The sequence below is a fragment of the Mesoplodon densirostris genome, chromosome 14 (assembly GCF_025265405.1).
Source record: "Mesoplodon densirostris isolate mMesDen1 chromosome 14, mMesDen1 primary haplotype, whole genome shotgun sequence".
Taxonomy (NCBI): domain Eukaryota; kingdom Metazoa; phylum Chordata; class Mammalia; order Artiodactyla; family Ziphiidae; genus Mesoplodon; species Mesoplodon densirostris.
Genome location: NC_082674.1, coordinates 62,862,545 through 62,883,091, shown reverse-complemented (window position 1 = coordinate 62,883,091; position 20,547 = coordinate 62,862,545). Strand labels below are relative to the sequence as shown.

At 52.6% G+C, this 20,547-nt stretch overlaps 2 protein-coding genes across 3 annotated transcripts; both read right to left on the bottom strand.

Moving 5' to 3' along the window:
• Nucleotides 1-45: 45 nt before the first annotated feature.
• Nucleotides 46-12,276, bottom strand: SMYD5 (SMYD family member 5). Of its 2 annotated transcripts, XM_060116690.1 has the most exons (13): nucleotides 12,153-12,276; nucleotides 8,116-8,224; nucleotides 7,203-7,342; nucleotides 6,640-6,761; nucleotides 6,193-6,262; nucleotides 5,494-5,598; nucleotides 4,607-4,669; nucleotides 4,332-4,402; nucleotides 3,913-4,016; nucleotides 3,460-3,519; nucleotides 2,516-2,610; nucleotides 1,785-1,855; nucleotides 46-1,682 (listed from the first exon to the last, which is right to left on the bottom strand). In XM_060116690.1, the coding sequence occupies exons 1-13, from the start codon at nucleotides 12,246-12,248 to the stop codon at nucleotides 1,535-1,537; spliced, it is 1,254 nt and encodes a 417-aa protein (XP_059972673.1). In that variant the 5' UTR covers nucleotides 12,249-12,276; the 3' UTR covers nucleotides 46-1,534. The 2 variants fall into 2 exon arrangements, 1 of the variants encoding a protein (XP_059972673.1); XR_009534191.1 differs by lacking the exons at nucleotides 46-1,682; nucleotides 1,785-1,855 and adding an exon at nucleotides 2,937-3,072 and having other exon boundaries at nucleotides 2,521-2,610.
• Nucleotides 12,277-14,416: 2,140 nt separating this feature from the next.
• NOTO (notochord homeobox) lies at nucleotides 14,417-19,855 on the bottom strand. The gene is made up of 3 exons (XM_060116951.1): nucleotides 19,423-19,855; nucleotides 16,592-16,806; nucleotides 14,417-14,575 (listed from the first exon to the last, which is right to left on the bottom strand). Exons 1-3 carry the CDS (start codon nucleotides 19,853-19,855, stop codon nucleotides 14,417-14,419), a joined length of 807 nt encoding a protein of 268 aa, XP_059972934.1.
• Between the last annotated feature and the right edge of the window lie 692 nt (nucleotides 19,856-20,547).

The window sequence follows — 20,547 nt, the reverse complement described above, 5'->3', positions numbered from 1 at the left end:
CAGCCTCCTGCTCAAACACGTGGGAAGCTGTAGTTCAGTCCCTGAGCAAAAGCCTCATCTTGTAGCCTGGTACTGAGGATCCACATTGGACCTCAGAGGAGCCCTGCTCTTGGACTTTAGAAACATTTGCACAGCAGAGTATAGGCAAGACCAGGGATGAACCCAAACTGGGGAGTTGCAGCTCCCATCTCCTGCCATCACCTGCTCTATCCTATGCACTTCTGCACCACCCATGTGACTGCTGCCTTCCTGGAGCAGCTTGTCAAGCCATTCTCCACAAAGCATTCCTGCAAAGGCCTGTCACCACTCATATTTTTATTGAGAACAGTGGGCAGGTGGGGAGGAGGGGGTGCAGCCTGCTGTGAAGGATTAAGAACCCAATAGGCCAGACAGGCAGATTCCACCTGGCTCATGATGCAGGAAAGGGCCTGTGGGGCGGCACCTGCCCTCCCTGGGATCCCTCAGCAGGGGCATGTGGCAGGCCCCTCAGGAAAGGTAGGCAGGAAGGAATTGCGGGTGATGGGTTATAATTTCCACAGCTTCCAACCCAAGAGTAAGGGGTAGTACTAATCTGGGGAGGAGAGGGAGACAGGGCTAATCTGAGTATCTAGCCTAGCTCTCCTAGGTTTCTGGAAGACTTCAGTGTTCCTAAATGATCCTGAAGACAGAGATTGAGACTAGGAGAGCCCCTCACTGACCCATGCTCTAGAAGATTCTAGGACATCCTAAATTAAGGAGCACAGGCCTTTCATCCCCCAGAGCTCAGCCATGCTGCTACAGTCCTCAGTGGGAGGAGGGTGGGAGGAAGGGGACATGATGTCCCTCCCAAGGGAGGCAGAGACCTCTTGCATACCCTGTGAGGCCAGCCACTGTGCCAGGGCCTGAGAGGCAAGGCATAAGGACAGATTCTGGGGTCTGGGGAGATTCTCTACTCCCCCGTATGTCTAAATGGTGGGTGTGGGGAGGTGAGCAGAGGGAGGTAATGCCCCCGGTTCGGTGTTCCCCCGCAGAAAGCCTTAGGGAAGGTGCTCTGGAGGCCCAGTTCCTCCCTCTTGCCTCTCCCAGCTGTGCTAGTGGGGAAGAGGGTAAGGGTGTCTAACCCCCTCTCTTCTTCAATGGAGTCAGGCTGTTCGCAGGTTGCCACTTTGTGACCCCTCCCCACCGCCAACAGTGAGTTGAGAAGGGTGAAGCCTCAGGTGGATGAGTAAGTGGGGCCATGGGGCCAAGGGGAAGAAACACTGTTAGGCCCTGACCTTGGTTCCAGCCACTTACACCCATACCTCGGGGAGGCCAGTTCTGAGAGGCTCAGTGACAGTGCAGAGCCTGAGGCGCTCAGCAGCAGTGTCCTGGGCATGAGGTCTGGCGGGGGGTGGAGGGCCTAGGGTCCAGCCTGTCTTACCCTCTGGAAGAAACAGAGCTGGCATGGGGGAAAAGCAGGCAACAGGAGTGGGAGTTCCTTCCAAGCGTCTGCTCTGGGGGAAGGCCCCCTCTTCTGGCAGGATCTGGGGTAGGACCACTTCCAGGCAGGATGACATCACACATCAGTCATCTCATCCCCCAGCTCAGCATCTTCCGGCTCTCCTTCCTCGTCCTCTTCCTCGTCCTCCTCCTCAGAGGTCATGTTGGGTTCATCGGCCTCTGCCAGACATTTGGGGCAGGAACAGACGAACAGATAGTTCTCCCTGCAGAGGGTTGGGGGGGATGATGGTGAGGGTACAAAGTCAGGCAGCCACCAGCACGGAGAAGCCCAGAGCCCGGCTTCCCACCACACCCCCAGCTGGCACCTGAGGATCTTGTGGCGGCTGTGGCGGCTGCGCTCCCGCTGACAGCAGTCTAAGTAGCTGATGCAGATTTCCTAACGGGCAGAAGACAGGTGGGCTCTGACGGTCTGTGCTTTCTAACAGATGGGATTAGGGCCTCCCCAACCTCGGCCCTGTGTCCAACCACTGCCCCATCCCCAGGAGCCGGAGCTGCCCTTCAGCGAAGGAGTAGTTCACCCTGATCCATTCCCCTGTGCTCACAGCAGAGGCCACTATGAGGCTTTCACAATCTGTGTCTGAGACGGGGGGCTATGGTTGGCCTCGGGCCATGCCCAAGGTCTGTGGCTGGGGCAGAGGTTATCTTGGTGTGAAGCTACTTGCCCTGAAAGAAGTTTCAGCCAGTCTCCGTGCACAGCTCTAAGAGCCAGGACCCCACACCCACGCTAGTACCCCACAGTCCAAGCCACAAAGGGCCACGTCCTGCTTCCTTAGATGCTGCAGATTCCTTGATCAAAAGATAGCTGGGGACAAGAACTTAGGCACACAGCTGTCTCTGAAACACTGCTCTGAGGCTTCCTCGAGTTATTTTTTGAAGTGGGGTGGGGTTAGAGTATACTCATGGGGAAGACTCATGTCCTGGAGCATGTGGGGATTCAACCCAACAGCCTGAACTTGGGACTGTAGCCACTGCTGCTCCCAATTCCTGGAGAGAACTTGCAAGGCCCACCCACCCCGACAGCTACTGGCCCCCTCACCTCTCCTGGCTTAATATCCTCCAGGGCGGTGACATGCAAAAGGAAGTTGTTTTCTGGGAAGGAGGTCTCTGCATTGGGGACACAGCTGTGGTTGCCTGGGTCATGAGAGGCAGGTAATGAGGACTGCTGACTAATAAAAACAACAGCCTTAACTGTCCAGAGCACTGGGTCCCATCTTTCCTTGTTCTCTGATCCCTGCTAGGGCTAGGCAGGTCCTGGGACCGCAGTTTCCTATATCCCTGTCCAGTGCTCTTTCCTGAAGAGCACAGGCACTAATGCACTCCCGCATCACTCCCCTCCCCTCCTGCCATGACTGCCCCTTCTCTCCTCACTGGTCAACTTGATCCTCAGATGTGTTCCCACTGTCTCACAAAGGGAGGGACAGGGCTGTGAAAGGGATGCCCGTGCCAGGCCACTTAACTCAGTCCTGTCTGTTATTGGATGTCTGGTAACAGCTGAGCCAGGCCCTCTGAGAGCCTAGTTTGGGAGGAGTAGTGTCCCCAGAGCCTGGGAGGAAGGTTTTGCAGTGAGGAGAGCAGAGGGCGGGAGGCTGGGATCTGGAAAAGACAACAGTCTGAGCTGGCTCTGCCCCCTCCATCAGGTGCTGATGAGACTGCCTTCCAGCCTGAGCTCCTCCCGGGCTATCACAACACACTCCTACCAAAGCTCACAGGGCAGTGGTGGGGCAAAACCCAGGCTTCCCTTTGCAAGAATTAGAGCTCCGTGCCCTGCCTTAGCACTGGGCCTAGCCCACTGGAAGGTTCTGTATCAAGGCACAAGAGTCCAATAAATGAATGAAAAAATAATAGAAGGAGAAGGCTGAGGGGAAATCCCCAAGGAAGCTCAGCCCTAACCCCACTCCCAGACTCAACTCTACCAGCCCAGAAGGGGCCAAGAGATGAACTGCAGCTGTGAGGCTACCCCTTCTCAATGCCGGGACTCACAGCAGCTCTGCAGCACAAAGAGGCCAGATCCTTCACAGTTAAGAAACTCACCAGTTGCTGTAAGACAGTAATATGCAGATGTTATTGCATCCACTTTATAGGTGGGAAAAGGAAACTAGGCTTATAAGGACAGGCACTGGCTCCACAGTCTTGCCACCCAATCACTACTATTTTACCTGAAATTGCTTCTCTGAGGCACAAGCCTTGCTTTCCTATAAATGGTACCACCTTACTGTCCAGCCCTCCCCCACCCCCAGCATCAAGCCTCTGCACGGATCGTGGAGCCATTTCTCATGTATGTCCTGCAGACAGATCTGAAGCTTCCCATAGGCACACAGGGATTACCTTCCCCAACCACGAACTCAGAGCTCCCTGGGAGAAGACTGTGTCCACTGTCTAACTGACGGATGTCTCCAAAGTTGGGTGAGGCCAAGGCTCCATCTCACCAATCTGCCTCGATGTCCTTGTACAGCTGATCAATGAAGGCGTCCAGCTGTTCACGGTCCTGAGGCTTCAGCTCCAGAGCATCACAGGCATGCACCCACTGGCTTAGGGAGCTGGGGGTCCCAGGCAGCCATGGTTGGAGAGGAGGAGGCCTAGCTCACAGGGCTCCCCCACTCCAAGCAAGTTAAGTCCATTTCTTTCTCTGGGGGGAGGGTGGGGGTGGGCGGGTGTGTCCTTCCCCAACAGACCAAGTGCTCCCAAGACTCAGTCTTTCTGACCCCCACCACTGAGTTTAGTCCAGCATTCTGGCCAGAGTCACACCCTGCCCCACCCTAGTCTTGAAAAGAGATGTGGCTACCTTCCTCAATCAATCTCCCACCCCAGCCCTGAGGGACAAGTCCAACAGCTCTGGAACATTCTCTCCTAACCTGGTCCCAATTCCTTGGCCATTGGTCCCAACAAGAGCAAAGAGAGACCGGAATCCATCCGGAGTGAACCACTGTGGGGAGAAAGGGAGATCACTCATGTTACAGCCACGAGCCTTCCTTCCTCTTGAGGAAGTTTGCTGTGAGCCAGTCCCATCCCAACTCCAGAAGACCAGGTCTGCTCTGGCTTAGCTGTCCCAGTAGGAGACGCTGACCTGGTTGCTCCTGGAGAGCTGGAGTGACTGGGAGGCCATTGGTCCCACCTTCCCCACACTCACCTGGCTGAGTGCTTCCTCATAAAGGGCCTCTGTGAAGAGTCTCCGCAGAAGCTCCAGCTGGCCCTGGTTTAGGGGAAGCAGGGAGAGACTTGCATCCCTGGGGATTTCCCATTAGCACCCAGGCAGGGCCCAGAAGACCACGTAAGGGAAGGAAAAGGGCGAGCTCTGTAGACCGAGCTTTCCCTGGGGGCAAAGGAAAGCCACACAATCCTTATCTCCAAGAGACTTGGCAGTTTGCTGGCCTGTTCCAACCCAGGGTAGCGAACCCTCAATTCCTCCCTATTTTCTAGCCCTTGTACCAGCAGGGCGGAGGCAGCCTGGCTTAGAATGTCTGTCCTCACCACCACCCTCCAGGCTCCCTGCCCCAGCCTCCAGACCAGCTTGACCCTCCCCCTCCTTTCCCCAGATTCAGTGCAGGAAGGCCCACCCCAGCGCCCTTTCACACACCTACCTCCACCTTCAGGCAGCTCCTGCATGGAAGTCTGCTATTGTCTGGGAGAATGCGTAACTCTTTGATTTGAAGCAAGTGCTCAGTACATTGGCAACTAAAATCGTTTCACACCGCTCCCTGACCCTGTGGAACCCCCAGCCCTCCACTTTCCATTACACTTGATTCGCCCACTGCTATCCTATCATGGGGTCCTGCCTTCCCACATCAGGGCACCCAGCCCTTCTGTCCTCTGTCATCACCCCACTTCCCAATTTTAAGTCCACATTAGGTCATGAAGTTAAATAGCGCAGGAATACAAGTCTCTGAACAGATTTTTGGACCCAGGCTCTAACTTCTTCCTGTGGCTGCAAAGGCAGCAAATGTGGAGCTTCCCTTAGGTAGCCATGGACATCCCCAGGCTACTGGGGGGGTGGGAGGGTCATGTGGAGAGACCAACCTTGAATTTGTCTCCCAGGAGTTTGTGGACAATTTCCTCCTCCTCATTGGCCGTTTTATTACAGAACTGGGAGAAGAGCCTGATCCAACGATCCTTATCCTTAGCCTGCAGTGAACAAATACACTTCAGGGTCAGGTTCCCACATGCTCACGCATGCATGTGCACACATGGACTCACGGACACCCTCCTCTTTACTGCCACTCCTGCCCACGTGAGAGGAGTAAGCTGTCATTCTAAAGCCCCTGCCCTGAGAAACACCATCACACATGAGCTTCTAAGTAGACCCTTCCTGCCCACCCTGCCCACACCCAACCATCTTCCCAGCTGGTGCCAAGCTAGCCAGTTCACGACACTTGGGAAAATAGGAGGATGAGGCTGAGGAGCAACAACACTAAAGGGGTCAGAGTGGCTTCTCTCGCTTTATCTAAGAGACACAATCCTGAAAAGGTGGTGCTTATATATGAATTGCTGCTGCACAGGAAGTCATCCATAGATCACAGACCACAGGCAAGATGAGCCCCCACGTCCCCTGCTAGATTTATGGTTAGCTACTCGTAAGGTTTACACAGCAAGCAGATCTCCTTTGGGAAGCCCAGAAGGAACTCTGCATCCAAGCCAGAGTGTTAAGGTGAGAAGAAAACTTCCCAGGGGTTGAACGAGGCCGGAGTCAGCTTCCCTGAGAAGATCAGGTGGGCTCACCTGTTTCACTGTGGCCACCATCCGGGCCATCAACATGATGCTTGCAGTCTCAGGGGGGTAGTGAACACTCCTGGGGAGAAAGAAAAAGGTTTGGCCTAGAACTTCCCTCCCCAGTAGCTGAATTCAGGGAAGCCCAGTCTGATTACTACAGAGAATCTTTCCTACCAATCTCATAACCAAAGAGAGAAAGTCATTGGCAAGGACTTGGGCAGGATTTTATATCCCTATGGGCTTAATGGGGCTCTTTCTGGGAGTGTGTAAAATGCTGAGAATGGTGGGACTGGCGGCTCAGATTTAAGGCAGGGGGAATGGGTGATAGTTTAGCCCTAAGAAGGGAGGAAAAATCTAGGGGGTGGTAACTTAACAAAGATGGCTGCATCCACTAAGCGTGGGGAAGGCAGGCAGGGAGGGAAGGATAAAGGAAAGAGGAGAGGAAATGCTACCTACCTCCATGCCTCCTGCAGCTTATTGAGAGGATGCAGGGGGTCATCCTGGGAGGGGCCTGGGCACAGGACCTGATGGTATTGCTCAGCTGCGGCTAGCAGACATTCTGTACTGCAGTACGTCACCTGTTGGGGGAGGTGGAGGTCAGCACCCTAGGATCTGGCAGTGGGGTGAGGCACGGACACCCATGTGGTCTCACCTCCTCTAACTGCACTCCTTCCACAAATAGCCCCTAAGCAGTAGTCAGTGGTATTATGAGATGAAAAAGCATACAGTGCTCTGGGGGCATGTGAGAGGGGCACCTGACCCAGGCTTGTAAAACCGTGGGAAGGAGAGACTGCTTCTCAGGTACAGGGAAGGGCCCCTGCCAGGCTCCTAGGAAGAGGGCAAGCTCCCACCAAGCCTGTTTTCTAGACAATGGGACTGGAACAGAGAGGACGAAACTGGCACAGTAACGTCTTTTTCATGTCTTTCCCTACATTCGGGCTCTCAAGGGCCATGACCAAGTCTGTCCTCACTCCTGTCTCCCCAGAGAGGACTTCAGCTTAGCCCCCAGGGATATTCACCTGGCAGTGGGGACAATTCTGGTGCAGGTCCTTGCGCACAGTGCACAGCTCAGGGTGAGGCAAAACCTGGCCTGGTTTCCCAGTCAGTCTCTGGGCGTTCTCCTCTGCCTTCTCCAGTGCCCGAAGGCAGTGGTCACAGGCTGGGGGAGAGAGCCAGACGTGACAATTAAGTGTCTTGAGAGCAGGGGCCACATTTGTCCTTTTCACAGCAATATGCCCAGGGTTAATACAGCACCTAGCTCAGAGAAGGTGTTCAATAAAAGTTTGAGAAGTGAGTGAATGAATGACTATGTTAAATGAATGTATTTCACATGCATTACAGATGATGCCTTCTTCCCTCTCCGGAGTCCCCACCCCTCCCGGAAGACTCTCTCTGCTTCTTGATGGGACTTAGTCTATGGGGCTCCCCACCCAGCCCCCAAACTGGGCTTTCCCCACATTCTGGAGCCGAGTGACCCTCCTTTCACAGATTTCTCTCTAGCCCAAGAAAAGTGTGAAAAAAGCACGTGACTGGCAAAGCTAAGAGCATCCTATTTGTTTCCGACTCCTAACACAGCCTTTTTTGACCAAGGGGCACAGGGTCTCCTCTTGGTAGAGGGCTCCACTTTGGCACAGAGCCCTTCAGCACGACATCTAGTACCTTACAGTATAGGCCACACTGAGTTCCACCTGAGCGACAGTCCTCCCCCAGGGAGCACTTTGGAAGAACCTCTCTGCAGCAGGCTCACAGCCCCAAATGGCCTGAGATTAGACAGAGGCGTGGTTCTCAAGTGCAGCTCTCCAAGGGAAGACGCACTTTCCTCCCAACACCTGGAGTCCTAGAGACGGCAGCCGGCAGGGATGTACGTACTCTCTTCCATGCGCAAAGGCTGCTGGGCCCAACAGCCCTCAGGAGTAGGTGAGATGTGCTCACCTCGGTAGCGATAAAGTGCATTCCAGAGAAACTGTGCAGCCACCAGGGGCCGTTCGATGAATATGGTCTCCCCCTTCTGGATCAGCTGTGTGGCAAACAACCCCTTTCCCTAAGAGGGCAGAGAAGGAATAGGATGGCCATAAGAAGAGACAGAGGACATAGCTTCAAGGGCTCTCACCCCCACGTGCTTCCCTCTCGTCAGAGGCCTCTGCCTCAGGAGGGTTCGTGGAGCATGGTCGGCACCCTCCATAACGGCCTCCTCTGGAAATGCAGCTCTGCCCAGTTTCAGTCGCACTTCTACCAGCCTGTCCAGAGCAGAGGGCCTGGGGTGGGAAGAGAGTCACCACATCAGCCATGTCAGACTAATCAGAGAATTTTTTGGATGGCCAGAGCAGGGCCAAGGTTCACAGCAGGCTGGAGCCTCCAGTACCAGGAACTGGTACAGGGCGGCCTTCTCTGACTCACCCACGTGCCCCCTCCAGGACCCTGGTCGTGATGCTGCTCCTCAGGGTTGCACAGAAATCCTACACCACGGGAGGGAGAGGCCTATGCGGGAGAATATGCCCTTCTTCCCTGGTCAGCTGGGTACTCACAGCACCTAGCATACATAGTACCTGGTACCCAACAAGTTCTCAGGTGTTACACTGAAAGGAATGATTAATCCTAGCACCAGTCCTAATGCTAACTTGCTGTGAAACTTTGAGCCAGTTGCTTCACTTTTTTGCATCTGTTTACCATGTGAAAAGTGGGTATTATAATAATACCTACCAGGTAGTTTCCAGGGTGCAGTGATATAGCACAGGTGAAGGAATTTCATGAACTCTAGCTCCTTACTACTCAAAGTGAAGTGATGGACTGGGCAGCATGGGTATTGCCTGGGAGATGTTAGAAATGCAGAATCTCAGGCCCCACTCCACACCTGCTGAATCAGAATCTGCATTGTTAAAATCAGCTGCCCAGGCGATTCATATGCACATTAAATGAGAAATACTGGTCTAAAGCACTGTGGATGTGTACGGGATACAGGATGAGAAAAAACTGTTGAACTGCCATCTCTCAAATGTGCAAAGGGACTCAGGAGACAGCTTCAGAACCTAGGCAGTTACTGGTCCAGCTGGGCATTTTCTCCCACTATACAGAGGAGTGGTGCCCCTGCCAACAGTGAACTGTTATGAAAAGAGAGAGAAAGGAAATGATTGACACAGCAGTGAAATGTCCTGTCACGTGGCCTCCTGGGTAGCTCCCAGTTTCCTTCTAGCACTGGCGCTCTGGATAGACAGGGGCACCTCCCAAAATCAGAGCAGCAGGATGTATAGACCTGGACAGGCCCTGAGCACCCCGTGAGCCACACATCTCAATCCTGTGAATAACTCTGGGAGCTCTAATATGGTACAGTGGGACAGCTGGAACAAAACCACTGGCAAAGCCGTGGATGCAGCCTGGTTGTCTTTCTAGAAGCCCACCTCCAGGCCTAGTAGCCCCTGGAACCCACCCAGCAAAATGAAAACCTGGCCTTCCTCTGTGGGACAACAAGATATGGACAGGTATCCACATTACTTCTGACAATCTCAAATCTCAATATTGAATAAATATTGATCTCTTTCTCCCTCTTTCTGGAGGACCAAATGTAGGAAATACTGAGTAAAGCAAAGGGAAGAATCAGAGCTGTTCCTCTATGAAACCACATAGCCCCCAAACATATAAAGTATTTCAAGAAAAACAACTCTAATTCATATTACCAAGAAGACTGCAGAGAACAGAACCTGAATGGAAAGGGTACAAACTATGAAAAGTTATCTCCAATTTGAAACGTTTAAGTTTAAAAAAAAAAAAAAGATTGTACCAAAAATTCTAAGACTATGTAGTAAATTAATTCTTTTTTTTTTTTTTTTTGCGGTACGCGGGCCTCTCACAGTTGTGGCCTCTCTCGTTGCGGAGCACAGGCTCCGGACGCGCAGGCTCAGCGGCCATGGCTCACGGGCCTAGCCGCTCCGCGGCATGTGGGATCTTCACGGACCGGGGCACGAACCCATGTCCCCTGCATCGGCAGGCGGACTCTCAACCACTGCGCCACCAGGGAAGCCCGTAAATTAATTCTTTATTAAATTATTTTCTACAAAAATATCAAGTGCCAAAAGTGAATTCAAAAGGAAGAAAGCCAAGACAGACTTGCAATGCCAATACCTGCCTGATGTGCATTAGTACAGCATCCTGGTTGACATCTACCATATTTGGTCAGGTTTCTGTTCTGACTGGTCATATCCCGGGCATAGCAATTGGTAAAATTTTGGAGATCATTCCTGCCAATATCCATAGAGGCAATAGAGAAAGTGGTCAAAAACTACCCCATGTGAGGCCCCTAGTCTATATCGTTTCATGAGCCAGCTCTCTCAAACCAAATAAGTAATTCTTGTGCTATTTAAACTATTCAATAACAGAAAAAATGGAAAGCTTCTCTATTAAAAAACAAAAACAAAAAACAAGCATAATTTTGATGTGGTAACCTAAGGAAGATACCATAAAGGAAAAAAAAAAATCACAAACCAATCTCACTTGATGAATGTAGAGGCAAAAAGCCCAGGATAAGCCATCTTGTCACCAGGTCTGGGTATGTGATTCTTCTGCAGCAGCAGATCAGTTGTAGACATGGAGAGGGAAGCCAGCTCATTCTTCCAGAGCTAGGGTTTTGATAGAAGGCTAGGACAGGACAATTGGGCAAGGAGAGTGGCTGAAGTGATGAAGTAAGAGGGAAGAAGTAAAACAAGGAGGGGCCTGAGAGATAGGGGTGAAGTGAAAGTAAAGGTGAATATCTCTGCAGGCTAGGAGCGACGGAACTGAGACACCATCAAACTGTGAGCCAGTGAAGAGCACTGGAGGCCTTGCGGTGGAGATGGAGTTGTGGGCAGCTGAGGAGGCCAAGGATATGGGAGCTGATTTACCACGGAAATAGAGGAATGCTCCAGATGCCTCTGGAGTGAAAAGAGGACAATGGAAGGTTGGGTTCGGGAACTGGATGAGTACGATGATGTTGAGAGCAGGAGACAGATGACTAGAAGGCTAACATCTAGGGCAAGGACCAAGGATACACACAGCCACTACATGACAAACTGTTCAGCCTCATTAGTAAACAAATATAAATGAGAACAAAGCGATATCACTTTGCACATATCAACCAGCAAAGATAACCAAGAAAGAAAATACTCAGTGCTGGGGAGAACAAAAGGATGTGTGCACAGACACTGAGCTCCAATATCTTTGACCTCAGGGATGAAAAACAAGATACAGCATACGGGTCCATAAATCAGCAGTTGTTGAGTGAACAGTGGTCCTCCCATGAAACAGACTATTACTCAACTCTTAAAAATTAATACGTAGCATTGTTGATATTGAAATATTTACTGCTGCATCAAAAAGCAGTTTCTAAAAATACAGTGTTAATATGCACATATTTGCACAAATATAGATTGAGTGTTTTACCTTCTCTTTCCTTACATGCGCTTTTTTTTTTCTACAATGAACTTCTAAAACACGATAATAAAACAACAAAATGTCACCCTCTTGATTTAAACCCTTCAATGTTACTACGGGCTTCGGTCCAAACTCCTGAACGCTCCAAGACCCTTCGTGAAGTGTCCTGGCCTTTTCCCTCAACCCCCACCCAAATCTCACTCAGAAAGTTCCCTGAGGACCCACGCCTTTTTGTACTGCAGCTCCCCCTGCCCAGCACGTCCCGCCCGCAGCTCCCAGGACGCAGCAGTAATGTCCCCCGGCTTGGCGCTCCCCGGCCCCACTGGCGGAAAGGCCCGGTTCCACGGAGGCAGGGGACGCGCACGGAAACTCAGCGGGCTCGGGCCCACCGCATGACCGCCCCGGAACCCTGCGCGCGGGGATAGGTAGTCCCCGGGCCCCGAGCCGGGAACGGGCCGCAGCGTCCGAGCGGCAGAGGAGCCTCTAGGTTCCAGGCATGGGGTCCGGTGGGGCTGTCTCCAAGGCCGGGCCGGGTGGGGGGACCCCGGCACGGTCCGCCGCGGCCTCACCTTTGCGCTGCTCACGAAGCGAACTTCCACGGCTACCCGGGCTCGGCCCGCCACGCCCACGCAGAAGGAGAACACGTCGCACATGGAGGCCGCCATCTTGGGCGTACCTCCGCCTGCTGACCCTTGACCCCGCCTCGACCCGGGAGGCCCCGCCCCTCACTGGCCCAGACCCCAGCGTGAGTGTCCCCGAGGCTGCGAGGGTTTGCGCGCTAGCCGGTCTTAATTTGGATCTTTTTGGTTTATGTATCTGTAGGTTAAGTAGTTCGTTTACTGGGTGTAGCTGGGCCTGCCTTTGCGCAGCTTTGTCTCTGTCTCTATCTTCGTGGCCAGTACCAGAGCTTGTGTGTGCGTGTAGTTTTGATCTGTGTACCTGTATCCGAGTTCACGTTTGTGTCTGTTGTCTCTGCCACCCAGTGGTCCGTCTTGAGTAAAGCGCTCTCTGGACCCAATCATGGGGTGGGACAGCAACGGGCTGACTTACTGCTATCCTCTCAGGCCCTCAACCTGAAGGGAAGAACTAGCTTACCCCACCTATCCATCCTACAAAGTCCGGCGATTTCCTATTTCTGTAGGCAGTCTGGCAGCGGGGCAGACTGTCCTACGAAAGATCAAGCTGGACATGTGTCCTCCTCAGACTCTTCAGGGCGTAGGGACCTTGTAGCCTGGGGGTGCTGGAGGGTCTAAGGACCCGTGAAATTGTATGCAGAAGTGAGTCTGCAGATGCACATTGTCCTGACAACAGGAGAGGGACCTATTCTCTTGTTCAGGACTGACCTGAACATTTGTCCCCACAGCCAGGCCTGACCACCATGTCTCAGGTTGTTCCCTCGTCCTCCAATTGATTCTGTGCTACTTGAAAAGGGACCTGTGTCTGCATCTGCTGCGGTCTCATGGTGACATTTAGGGATTTGATAGAGCCCAGTAACTGCTGAATAGGTCACTGCTGGTGATTTAAAAAAAAAAAAAAAAAAAAGTGAGCCGATGGTTCCTGGAAGAGGCAGATGTAGCTGTGTTCCTTTAATAGAGCTGACTGGGTCCAGCATTAGGAAGGATTTCCCGGAAGACAGGAACAGGAGGGTTCTTGAAGCTGGACCCTGGCCTCCCTCCAGCTGCAGCTTGGTCCTGGAGACGATGGTCAACTGCCTTAGCGGCAGGTGGTTTTCCAAGGCCACCCCTGCTCCCTGCCTTTCCTCCCTCCCTCAGAAAACTCTGGAGAGCAGTGTGGACCATGCCCTCTCTCATCACCAGGTGGCAGGGCAGTCCTCCTTCCACCAGTCATCTCAACACCCAGAAGTCATTCTGTATTCTAAATGAATACCCTCAACGGAAGCCCGCCAGGGAATGTGGAGTGCTAGAGAAATTAGCTCTGGAAATATTGGTGGCAGGCTTCACAAGAGTAGGCTATCAGCTACGCTTCTTGGAAAGAAACTGAGTAGATTCCTGGGAAGGAATGGGAGCCATGAGAACTGGTTGTGAAGCAGGGGAATAATAATACAGCAGAGTTTATGACAAAATGCCAGTTTTGGCAAAGGCAGAGTTAAATCTCTCTGTATGAAGATGGATAGGGGGTCAAGTTAAGTAGCTAGACGGAAAAAGATGGTGTTCAGGGTAGCATGTCTGCTCCAAGGAGGCAGCTGGGCCTGAGCTCCTTCTGAGAGTGTTAACAGTTCAGACAAAATAAGAAAACTTTGGGAAATTCTGTGAGAGGAAATGGGCTAAATGGTCTGCCCTTCCTTCTTTGCTCTCAACTCCACCATCTCCAATGGGGAAGAGTCTTCTAGGCCCAGATACTGATTCAAGGAGGCCCTCTCTTGTCTACAGCCAGGCCAGGCAAAGATTAATCCCTGGAGAAGCCAGGGGTGAGGTATTACTCCCACAGGTGAAGGGGACCTATTAGGCTTGATAGTTACTGCACACTTAGTACTGAGCCTGGCACACTGTAAGTGTTTTACAGACATCATCTCAGCCCTGGGAGGTCTACGTTATCAACATACCCATTATACAGGTGGGGAAAAAAACTTCAGAAGTTCAGTAACTTAGCCAAGGACATAGATGAAGGCCAAAGTCTGTACCCATGACCATTTGCATTACTACAGCTCCCAGGGGTAGATATAGAAAATGGGGGCCCCTGCTTGACAGTTCAGATTCCCCTGATGCCCTTTGACCTGACAAGCTCTTCATTAAGAATTGGAACAGAGAGGTCCAGTTGGTGCCCCCAGGAAGAACTAGCCCAGACAGCTTGGGTTGAGCCTCTGTCCCAGTCCTCAGCTGTCCACTCCTGACTCTGCGTCTTCTCTCTGGATGGTGGTGCTGGAGCTGCTGGAGGGCTCGTCCGGGGAGGCAGCCGTGGCAGATGCAGCTGGCAGCCTCAGCCTTTGCTGCTTCTGATACTTAACCCTGCGGTTTTGGAACCAGACCCTCACCTGTAATTGAGGCAGTGAGAAGAGATCAGAATGTGACCAGCAGTTCCCACTGCTTCCCCCATTCCCACAATGCCCACTCCTCTCTGGTCAAAATTTACTCTTCATTCTAAGGGAAGCACACCCTTCCCTCTAATTCCAGTCACCACTCATTCACTCAACAAATATTTATTGAGCTCCTGATATGAACTAGGCATCACCCTAGGTGACGGTGATGATAGTGAGCAGTAGAGGCAGGTCTCTGCCCTCATGGAGCTCATAGTCCAGTGGAGGGAGACTAATAACAAACATGGAAACAAATGTATAAACACAAATGGGGGTATGAACAGGGGTTTGAGCCTCCCTGAAGAACGAGCACTTAAGCTGAGGCTCAGATGAGAGGCCAGCCCGATGGGGACAGAGAAAAAAGCAAACCAGGGCAGGGGAACCAAGCTTGGAGTGTCTGAGGACCAAAAAGGAGGACAGCATGGCAGACACATCTGAGAGGGGAAAGCAAAGGAAGGGAAACTGTGAAGGCCATGGGTTAGAAGTGTCAACCTCGAGCTTTTAAGTGGGATGCAACACAGTCCTATTTACATGTCAAGTAAATTGCACATCTGGCAGTTGTGTGAAGAATGGATATAAACAGATTTGGGGAGACAGCTGGGGAGACTATTGCAGGGAACCAGTGAGAGCTGGGGCTGCACGCTCCCTTCCCTGTGTGATGAGAAAAGCAGTCCCATTTGGAACTGGGGGCAATGGAGAGAAATGAAATGATCCCAGTTGTATTTTGGAGGTATAAGTGAAAAGGCTGGCTGATGGATTGGAAGTGGGAGAGAAAGAGGAATCTAGGATGACTAAGTATTTTGAGCAACTGGGTAGACAGTGGTGCCATGTGTGGGAAAAGGAAGAGATATGGGGGGGGAAAATTAAGAATTGAGGTTCTGGGCTTCCCTGGTGGTGCAGTGGTTGGGAGTCCGCCTGCCGATGCAGGGGACACGGGTCCGTGCCCAGGTCTGGGAAGATTCCACATGCCGCGGAGCAGCTGGGCCCGTGAGCCATGGCCGCTGAGCCTGCGCGTCCGGAGCCTGTGCTCCGCAACGGGAGAGGCCACAGCAGCGAGAGGCCCGCGTACCGCAAAAAAAACAAAAAAAGAATTGAGGTTCTGACTTAAGTTTAAAATGGCTACCCAGAAGACATCCAAGTGGAGGCCTCAAGAAGGCAGTCAGGTGTACAAGTCAGGAAAGAGAGGTGGGCTGAAGATAAAAATTAGGGAGTCGTTGGCTTACAGATAGTATTTAAAACCCATGGGGATAGATTAAATCAGCTAGGGAGGAAAATTTGAGGTCACAAAGAGAAGAGTTGCCTACAAAGGCAACCAAGAAGAAAGGACCAAAAAGCCAGGAGAAAAACCAAGAGAGTGTGGTGTCTGGAAGCCAAGAGAAGAGTGTATTTCATAAGAGAAGGAGTGGTTGACTGTACTGAGTGGTGGGGTAAGATGAGGAAAGGAAAGCATCTGTTGACTTTGGCAACATGGAGGACATTAGAGACCTTGATGAGAAGGTCCAATGAAATGGTAGGGAGAGAATTCACATTGCAATGAGTTAAGGAGTAGATGGGAGGTGAGGACAGAGAGAGAACATAGCCAGTTCTTGATAGGTTTGCCTCTGAAAAGAGCAGAGAGATGATGCAGTAGCCAGAGGGGAATATGGGGTCAAGGGAATGTTTATTATTTTTAATATTTAGTCCCTTGAATACCTACTTAATTTCACTGTCAGCTCCTTATTTAGCATGGAAACATTATGTTATAAAGTTCTAGATTAACACCATGTGTTGTTTCCATAATGTGATTTCAAATGGGACTATTTTTCTCATCATATAGGGAAGGGAGTGTGCCAGTGGTTAGGGCCTGTCTCCCCCATCGGCGTGGCACAGAGGATGAAGGCCTATAAATTCCTCCCAGCCCCCACTCAGGGCCTTTGAGAGAGTACTATCTGTCCCTAGGTGCAGCCTGGGCCCCACAGGAGTCCCTGCTCTCACCTGGTTCTCTGTAAGGTTGAGCTGGGCTGCCAGCTGGGCTCTCTTCTTCCCCACTAGGTTGTGCTGTTTTGCAAACACTTTCTCCAACTCTTCCAACTGCTCCAAGTTAAACATGGTTCGGACCCTCTTTTGAGATCTCTCAGTGTCCTGAAGGTCCTGAGCTTTGGCCCAGTCGCGGGGACCCCAGAGGCCTAGGCAATGAGCCAGCTCCAAGCCTGAAGAGCAATTAGCAGGAGGAGAGGTTAACCAGTAACCCCCTAGCTTCTCATCTTAGAGGAGAGAGAACAAGCTCTGTCTTACCCTTGGCCAGGTAACACAGCAAGAAGGCAGGGTGGGGGGCTTCCCTGGTGGCGCAGTGGTTGAGAGTCTGCCTGCCGATGCAGGGGACCCGGTTTCGTGCCCCGGTCCGGGAAGATCCCACATGCCGCGGAGCGGCTGGGCCCGTGAGTCATGGCTGCTGAGCCTGCACGTCCAGAGCCTGTGCTCCGCAACAGGAGAGGCCACAGCAGTGAGAGGCCCACGTACCGCAAAAAAAAAAAAAAAAAAAAAGGCAGGGTGGGAAGAGACTGAGCAGAAGTAAAACAAATGAGAAAGAAGGGACAGTGTTGTGAGACCGCTTTGGCCTCCATTATTCTTCAAGTGAGTGGCCCTAAGAGGAGCTGCCAAACCTCCATCTCTCCTTTCCTTTCCTCAGCTACTTCAGGAAAACCTATGGGATGAGCAGAGAAGAGACCTGCTTCTGAACAAAGAGTGAGGGTTCATCCTTTTTGTTCATTCACCTTTTTGAATGTCTACTATGTTTCAGGCATGGTTCCAGGACAAAACAGAAAATCCCTAACAGTAAAAAAAAAAAGGCAAATAAGTAAAATATTGAGTATATCAGAAAGGGATCAGTGCTAGTAAGAAGAATAAAGCAAGGAAGGACAGGGTTAAGTGTGCGGGAGGGGAGATAGTTTGTATCTTTAGAAAGGTAGGCACCTCACTAAGTTGACACTTCAACAGGGCCGCTATGTATAGCTTGTGCCCTGCACACAGGTACCCAGCTGAGAGGGTAAGTGGAGTCTGAAATTCTGCCCACTCTCCACAGGCCAATTCTTCCTGCCTGACAAGGTGTTGTGCCAGCTTGAAGTTAGGGGGTAACCTTTTCTAATGCACACAAGGGTGCTTTTCAGCTCATAGAGCTGTGGGCCAGCAGAGATGGAGATTGGTCTGCCAGGGGACAGTACCTGAGTCATAACTCCAAAGGAGTGAGGAAGTAAGCCCTTGGGCTAGCTTGGAGGGAAGTGTTCCAGACAGAGGCCTGGCAAGTGCAGTGCTAAGACTTGCTCAGCTCCCACTAGCCTTGGGGAGGCTCCAGGGCTGGCAAACGAAACTGCCCCAGTGAAGGGAGTGAGGCCTGGCTGCCCAAGACCCAAACCACTGGGCTCACCTGGCTTACCAAAAACATAAGCATTAATAGCAAACTATGAAAAATAATCAATGGGGCCAGATTTAAAATATGGTACATCCTTACGATGGACCATTCTGTGGCAAAGAAGCTCTGCATGGACTTAGAAGGAAAAATCTCTGATACAGGGTCAAGTGAAAAGAGTAAAGTGCAGAGCAGTGTGTCTAGTATGGGGGTTGGAAGAATGTGTGTGTGTGTGTGTATGTATATATGTATCTATTTTCACACATATATACGTGTGTGCAGGTATAAAAAACCACTGGAAGAATAAAGAAACTGGTGTCTAGCTGCCTGCGGGGTGGGGAGAACCAGGTGGCTGGGGCACAGGAGTGGTAGAGGAAACTCTTCTTCATACTATATCTCAGTTAACATTTTGAAGTTTGAACTGTGTGGATGTAATACCCATGCAAAAACTAACTTGAAAATGAGACAACCATATACAAAGTAGTAAACTGCAATTCAAACCTCAGGTGTGTGGGGATGTTAGAAAAAGGTGGCTTGGAGTGAAGGCTGTGGCTCTCATTCAGTGGCACGAATTTGGATGGGGTTGGGAGACCAGTGTTTCTCTCCCACATGGTTAGGAGAAATGCCAGCTGAAGGGAGTTGAGGAGATGCAGGATGGGGAAAACCCAGGAAGTAGGAACCAGGTAAAATTGTCTTACAAGGATCTTGGTATGGGTCAATAAGGCTTGCACTAACTTTGCTTCTGTTTTCCTTCATGGGAACCACGCGGATGCATGAACCAGATAGCCAAAGATGGCAGAAACTCGTGTAGATGGATGTTAATGCTAGAGGAGAAAGTTACCTCAATGGTTAAAGTCTCGCTGGGATTTAAGTGACTGCGCTCCAGGGCCCAGAGCCCCAAGGTACCACTCTAAGAGCTATAAGCAAGCAGGCGCAGAGCCGTAACCGCGTCGGCTAACTCCCAACAGCTCCTCGCTGGAGGGTACCAGCGGCAGCATCCGCTTCTCCCGTCTAAGACCGGGCCCTGGGTTCGCGACGAGAGCCGCTTTGGGGAAGAGCCTGCGCCACCAAGCGTTATCCGAAGCGGGTGTGGGAGGGAGCAAGGGCCTCTATCAATCCCTGGTCCAGGGACGCGGGGCTGGGCCACCGGCAGCCCTGCGCTGGCCCTAGTTGTCTTCCGAGCCCCTCTGGCCCGCCCTCACCTCCCGCTCCGCACCCGCCTCACCACACACACCTTTTCCCACCTCAGCGGCGGGCCGGGCAGCCTCCCACCCGGTCTGGATCCCTCTCTCCGCCCGGTATCAACAGCAGGCTCAAGGGTCATAGCGTTTCCACCCACTCTAACCGTGTGTGGCTCTCAAACTCGGGGACTTCTCCTCTACCCCTGTGCCCACCGTCGCGGCCGTCCGCCACCTCGTACCTGTGACGCCGAGGCCCTGGAGGCCGCAGAAGTGGGCGGCGCGCAGCCGCAGCACCGGGAGCTGGGGGCACGGCTGGTCGAGCCCCACGCTCAGGTAGGCGGGCAGCCACGTCGCCGGGCACGCGCCGGGCAGAACCGGAGCGGGAGGCCGGGAGGGCGCGGTCCAGAGGCTCACGGCGGCGCCGGCGGAGACAGACAGAGGGGAGATGGCGGGCGCACGGCGGTCGGGTCTGGCCAGGATGGCCTCGACGGAGAAGGAGGACTCGAGGCGTCCGGTTGCACGGGGTGGGCCTGGGCCTGCCGAGCGGCGCGGCAGCGCCGGGGACGCGGGCGCGGGAGACGCGGGCGCGGGAGAGCAGCTGGAGCGCGGGCGCTGTTCCCGGGCGCCCGAGGTAGCGGGCGGCCGGCAGCTTCGCTGCCCCGGGCTGGGCATGGCGCGGCCCTTGCCCGGACGGGCGCAGAAAGGGGAGCCGGGGGGCCTCTGGGCTGTGTGGGCAGCGCGAGAAGCGAGTGAGGACACCTGCTTTAAATAAGGGAGCGAGCCTTGCTGTCCAGGAACGGCCGCAGCTGCCGGCGAGGGCTCTTAAATTGGACAGGGCGGAACCGGACTGGCCAGGCCTTTTCTTCCCGCAGCCCAGGCGCCGCCTCCCGGGCGCAGCCAACCCCGCGAAGTTCCAAAGTTCCGTGTGCCCCAGCGCCCTCCCTCCTTACGCGTTAAAAAAATCCCACCCCCAACCCCAGCCCCTGCTGTCGGGTAAAGGACCCTGAGCTCGCTGTGACTTGCTGGTGATCCCGGGCGAGCCACCCTGCCAGTGTAGATGGATGTTAAGCTTTGCCTTCAAGCTTTGGCTCATCCTCTCACTGTCTGTGAAGCAGAAGCCCTGGCCACACTCACCTGTGACTGCGCAAGCCCTTAAATTAAAAAAATAATAATAATTTAAATATCTTGTTTAACCACTGTGAAATGTAAATTTCCCACCTTTCCCTGACTGGAGACACTGCTGTAGTTACCAATTTCTTTTGGGTCTTTCCAGGAACTTTCTGCACCCACATTACTTAGGGCCCACTGGAAAAATCTTTCCTGTATACAAAAAAGTACAAGGGTAAAAACATTAATGGTTCCAG

Bases quoted from the DNA above. Each gene is read 5' to 3' on its own strand.
- NOTO (XM_060116951.1), bottom strand. From the start codon at position 19,855: ATGCCCAGCCCGGGGCAGCGAAGCTGCCGGCCGCCCGCTACCTCGGGC. The intron at 16,807-19,422 runs GTACGAGGTGGC...ATTGCTCTTCAG, and splicing joins CCAGGGCCTCGGCGTCACAG to GCTTGGAGCTGGCTCATTGC. The intron at 14,576-16,591 runs GTGAGAGCAGGG...CCTCAATTACAG, and splicing joins TCAACCTTACAGAGAACCAG to GTGAGGGTCTGGTTCCAAAA.
- SMYD5 (XM_060116690.1), bottom strand. From the start codon at position 12,248: ATGGCGGCCTCCATGTGCGACGTGTTCTCCTTCTGCGTGGGCGTGGCG. The intron at 5,599-6,192 runs GTGAGCCCACCT...TGTTCACTGCAG, and splicing joins TGGTGGCCACAGTGAAACAG to GCTAAGGATAAGGATCGTTG. The intron at 1,683-1,784 runs GTGCCAGCTGGG...AACCCTCTGCAG, and splicing joins AGCCGCCACAAGATCCTCAG to GGAGAACTATCTGTTCGTCT.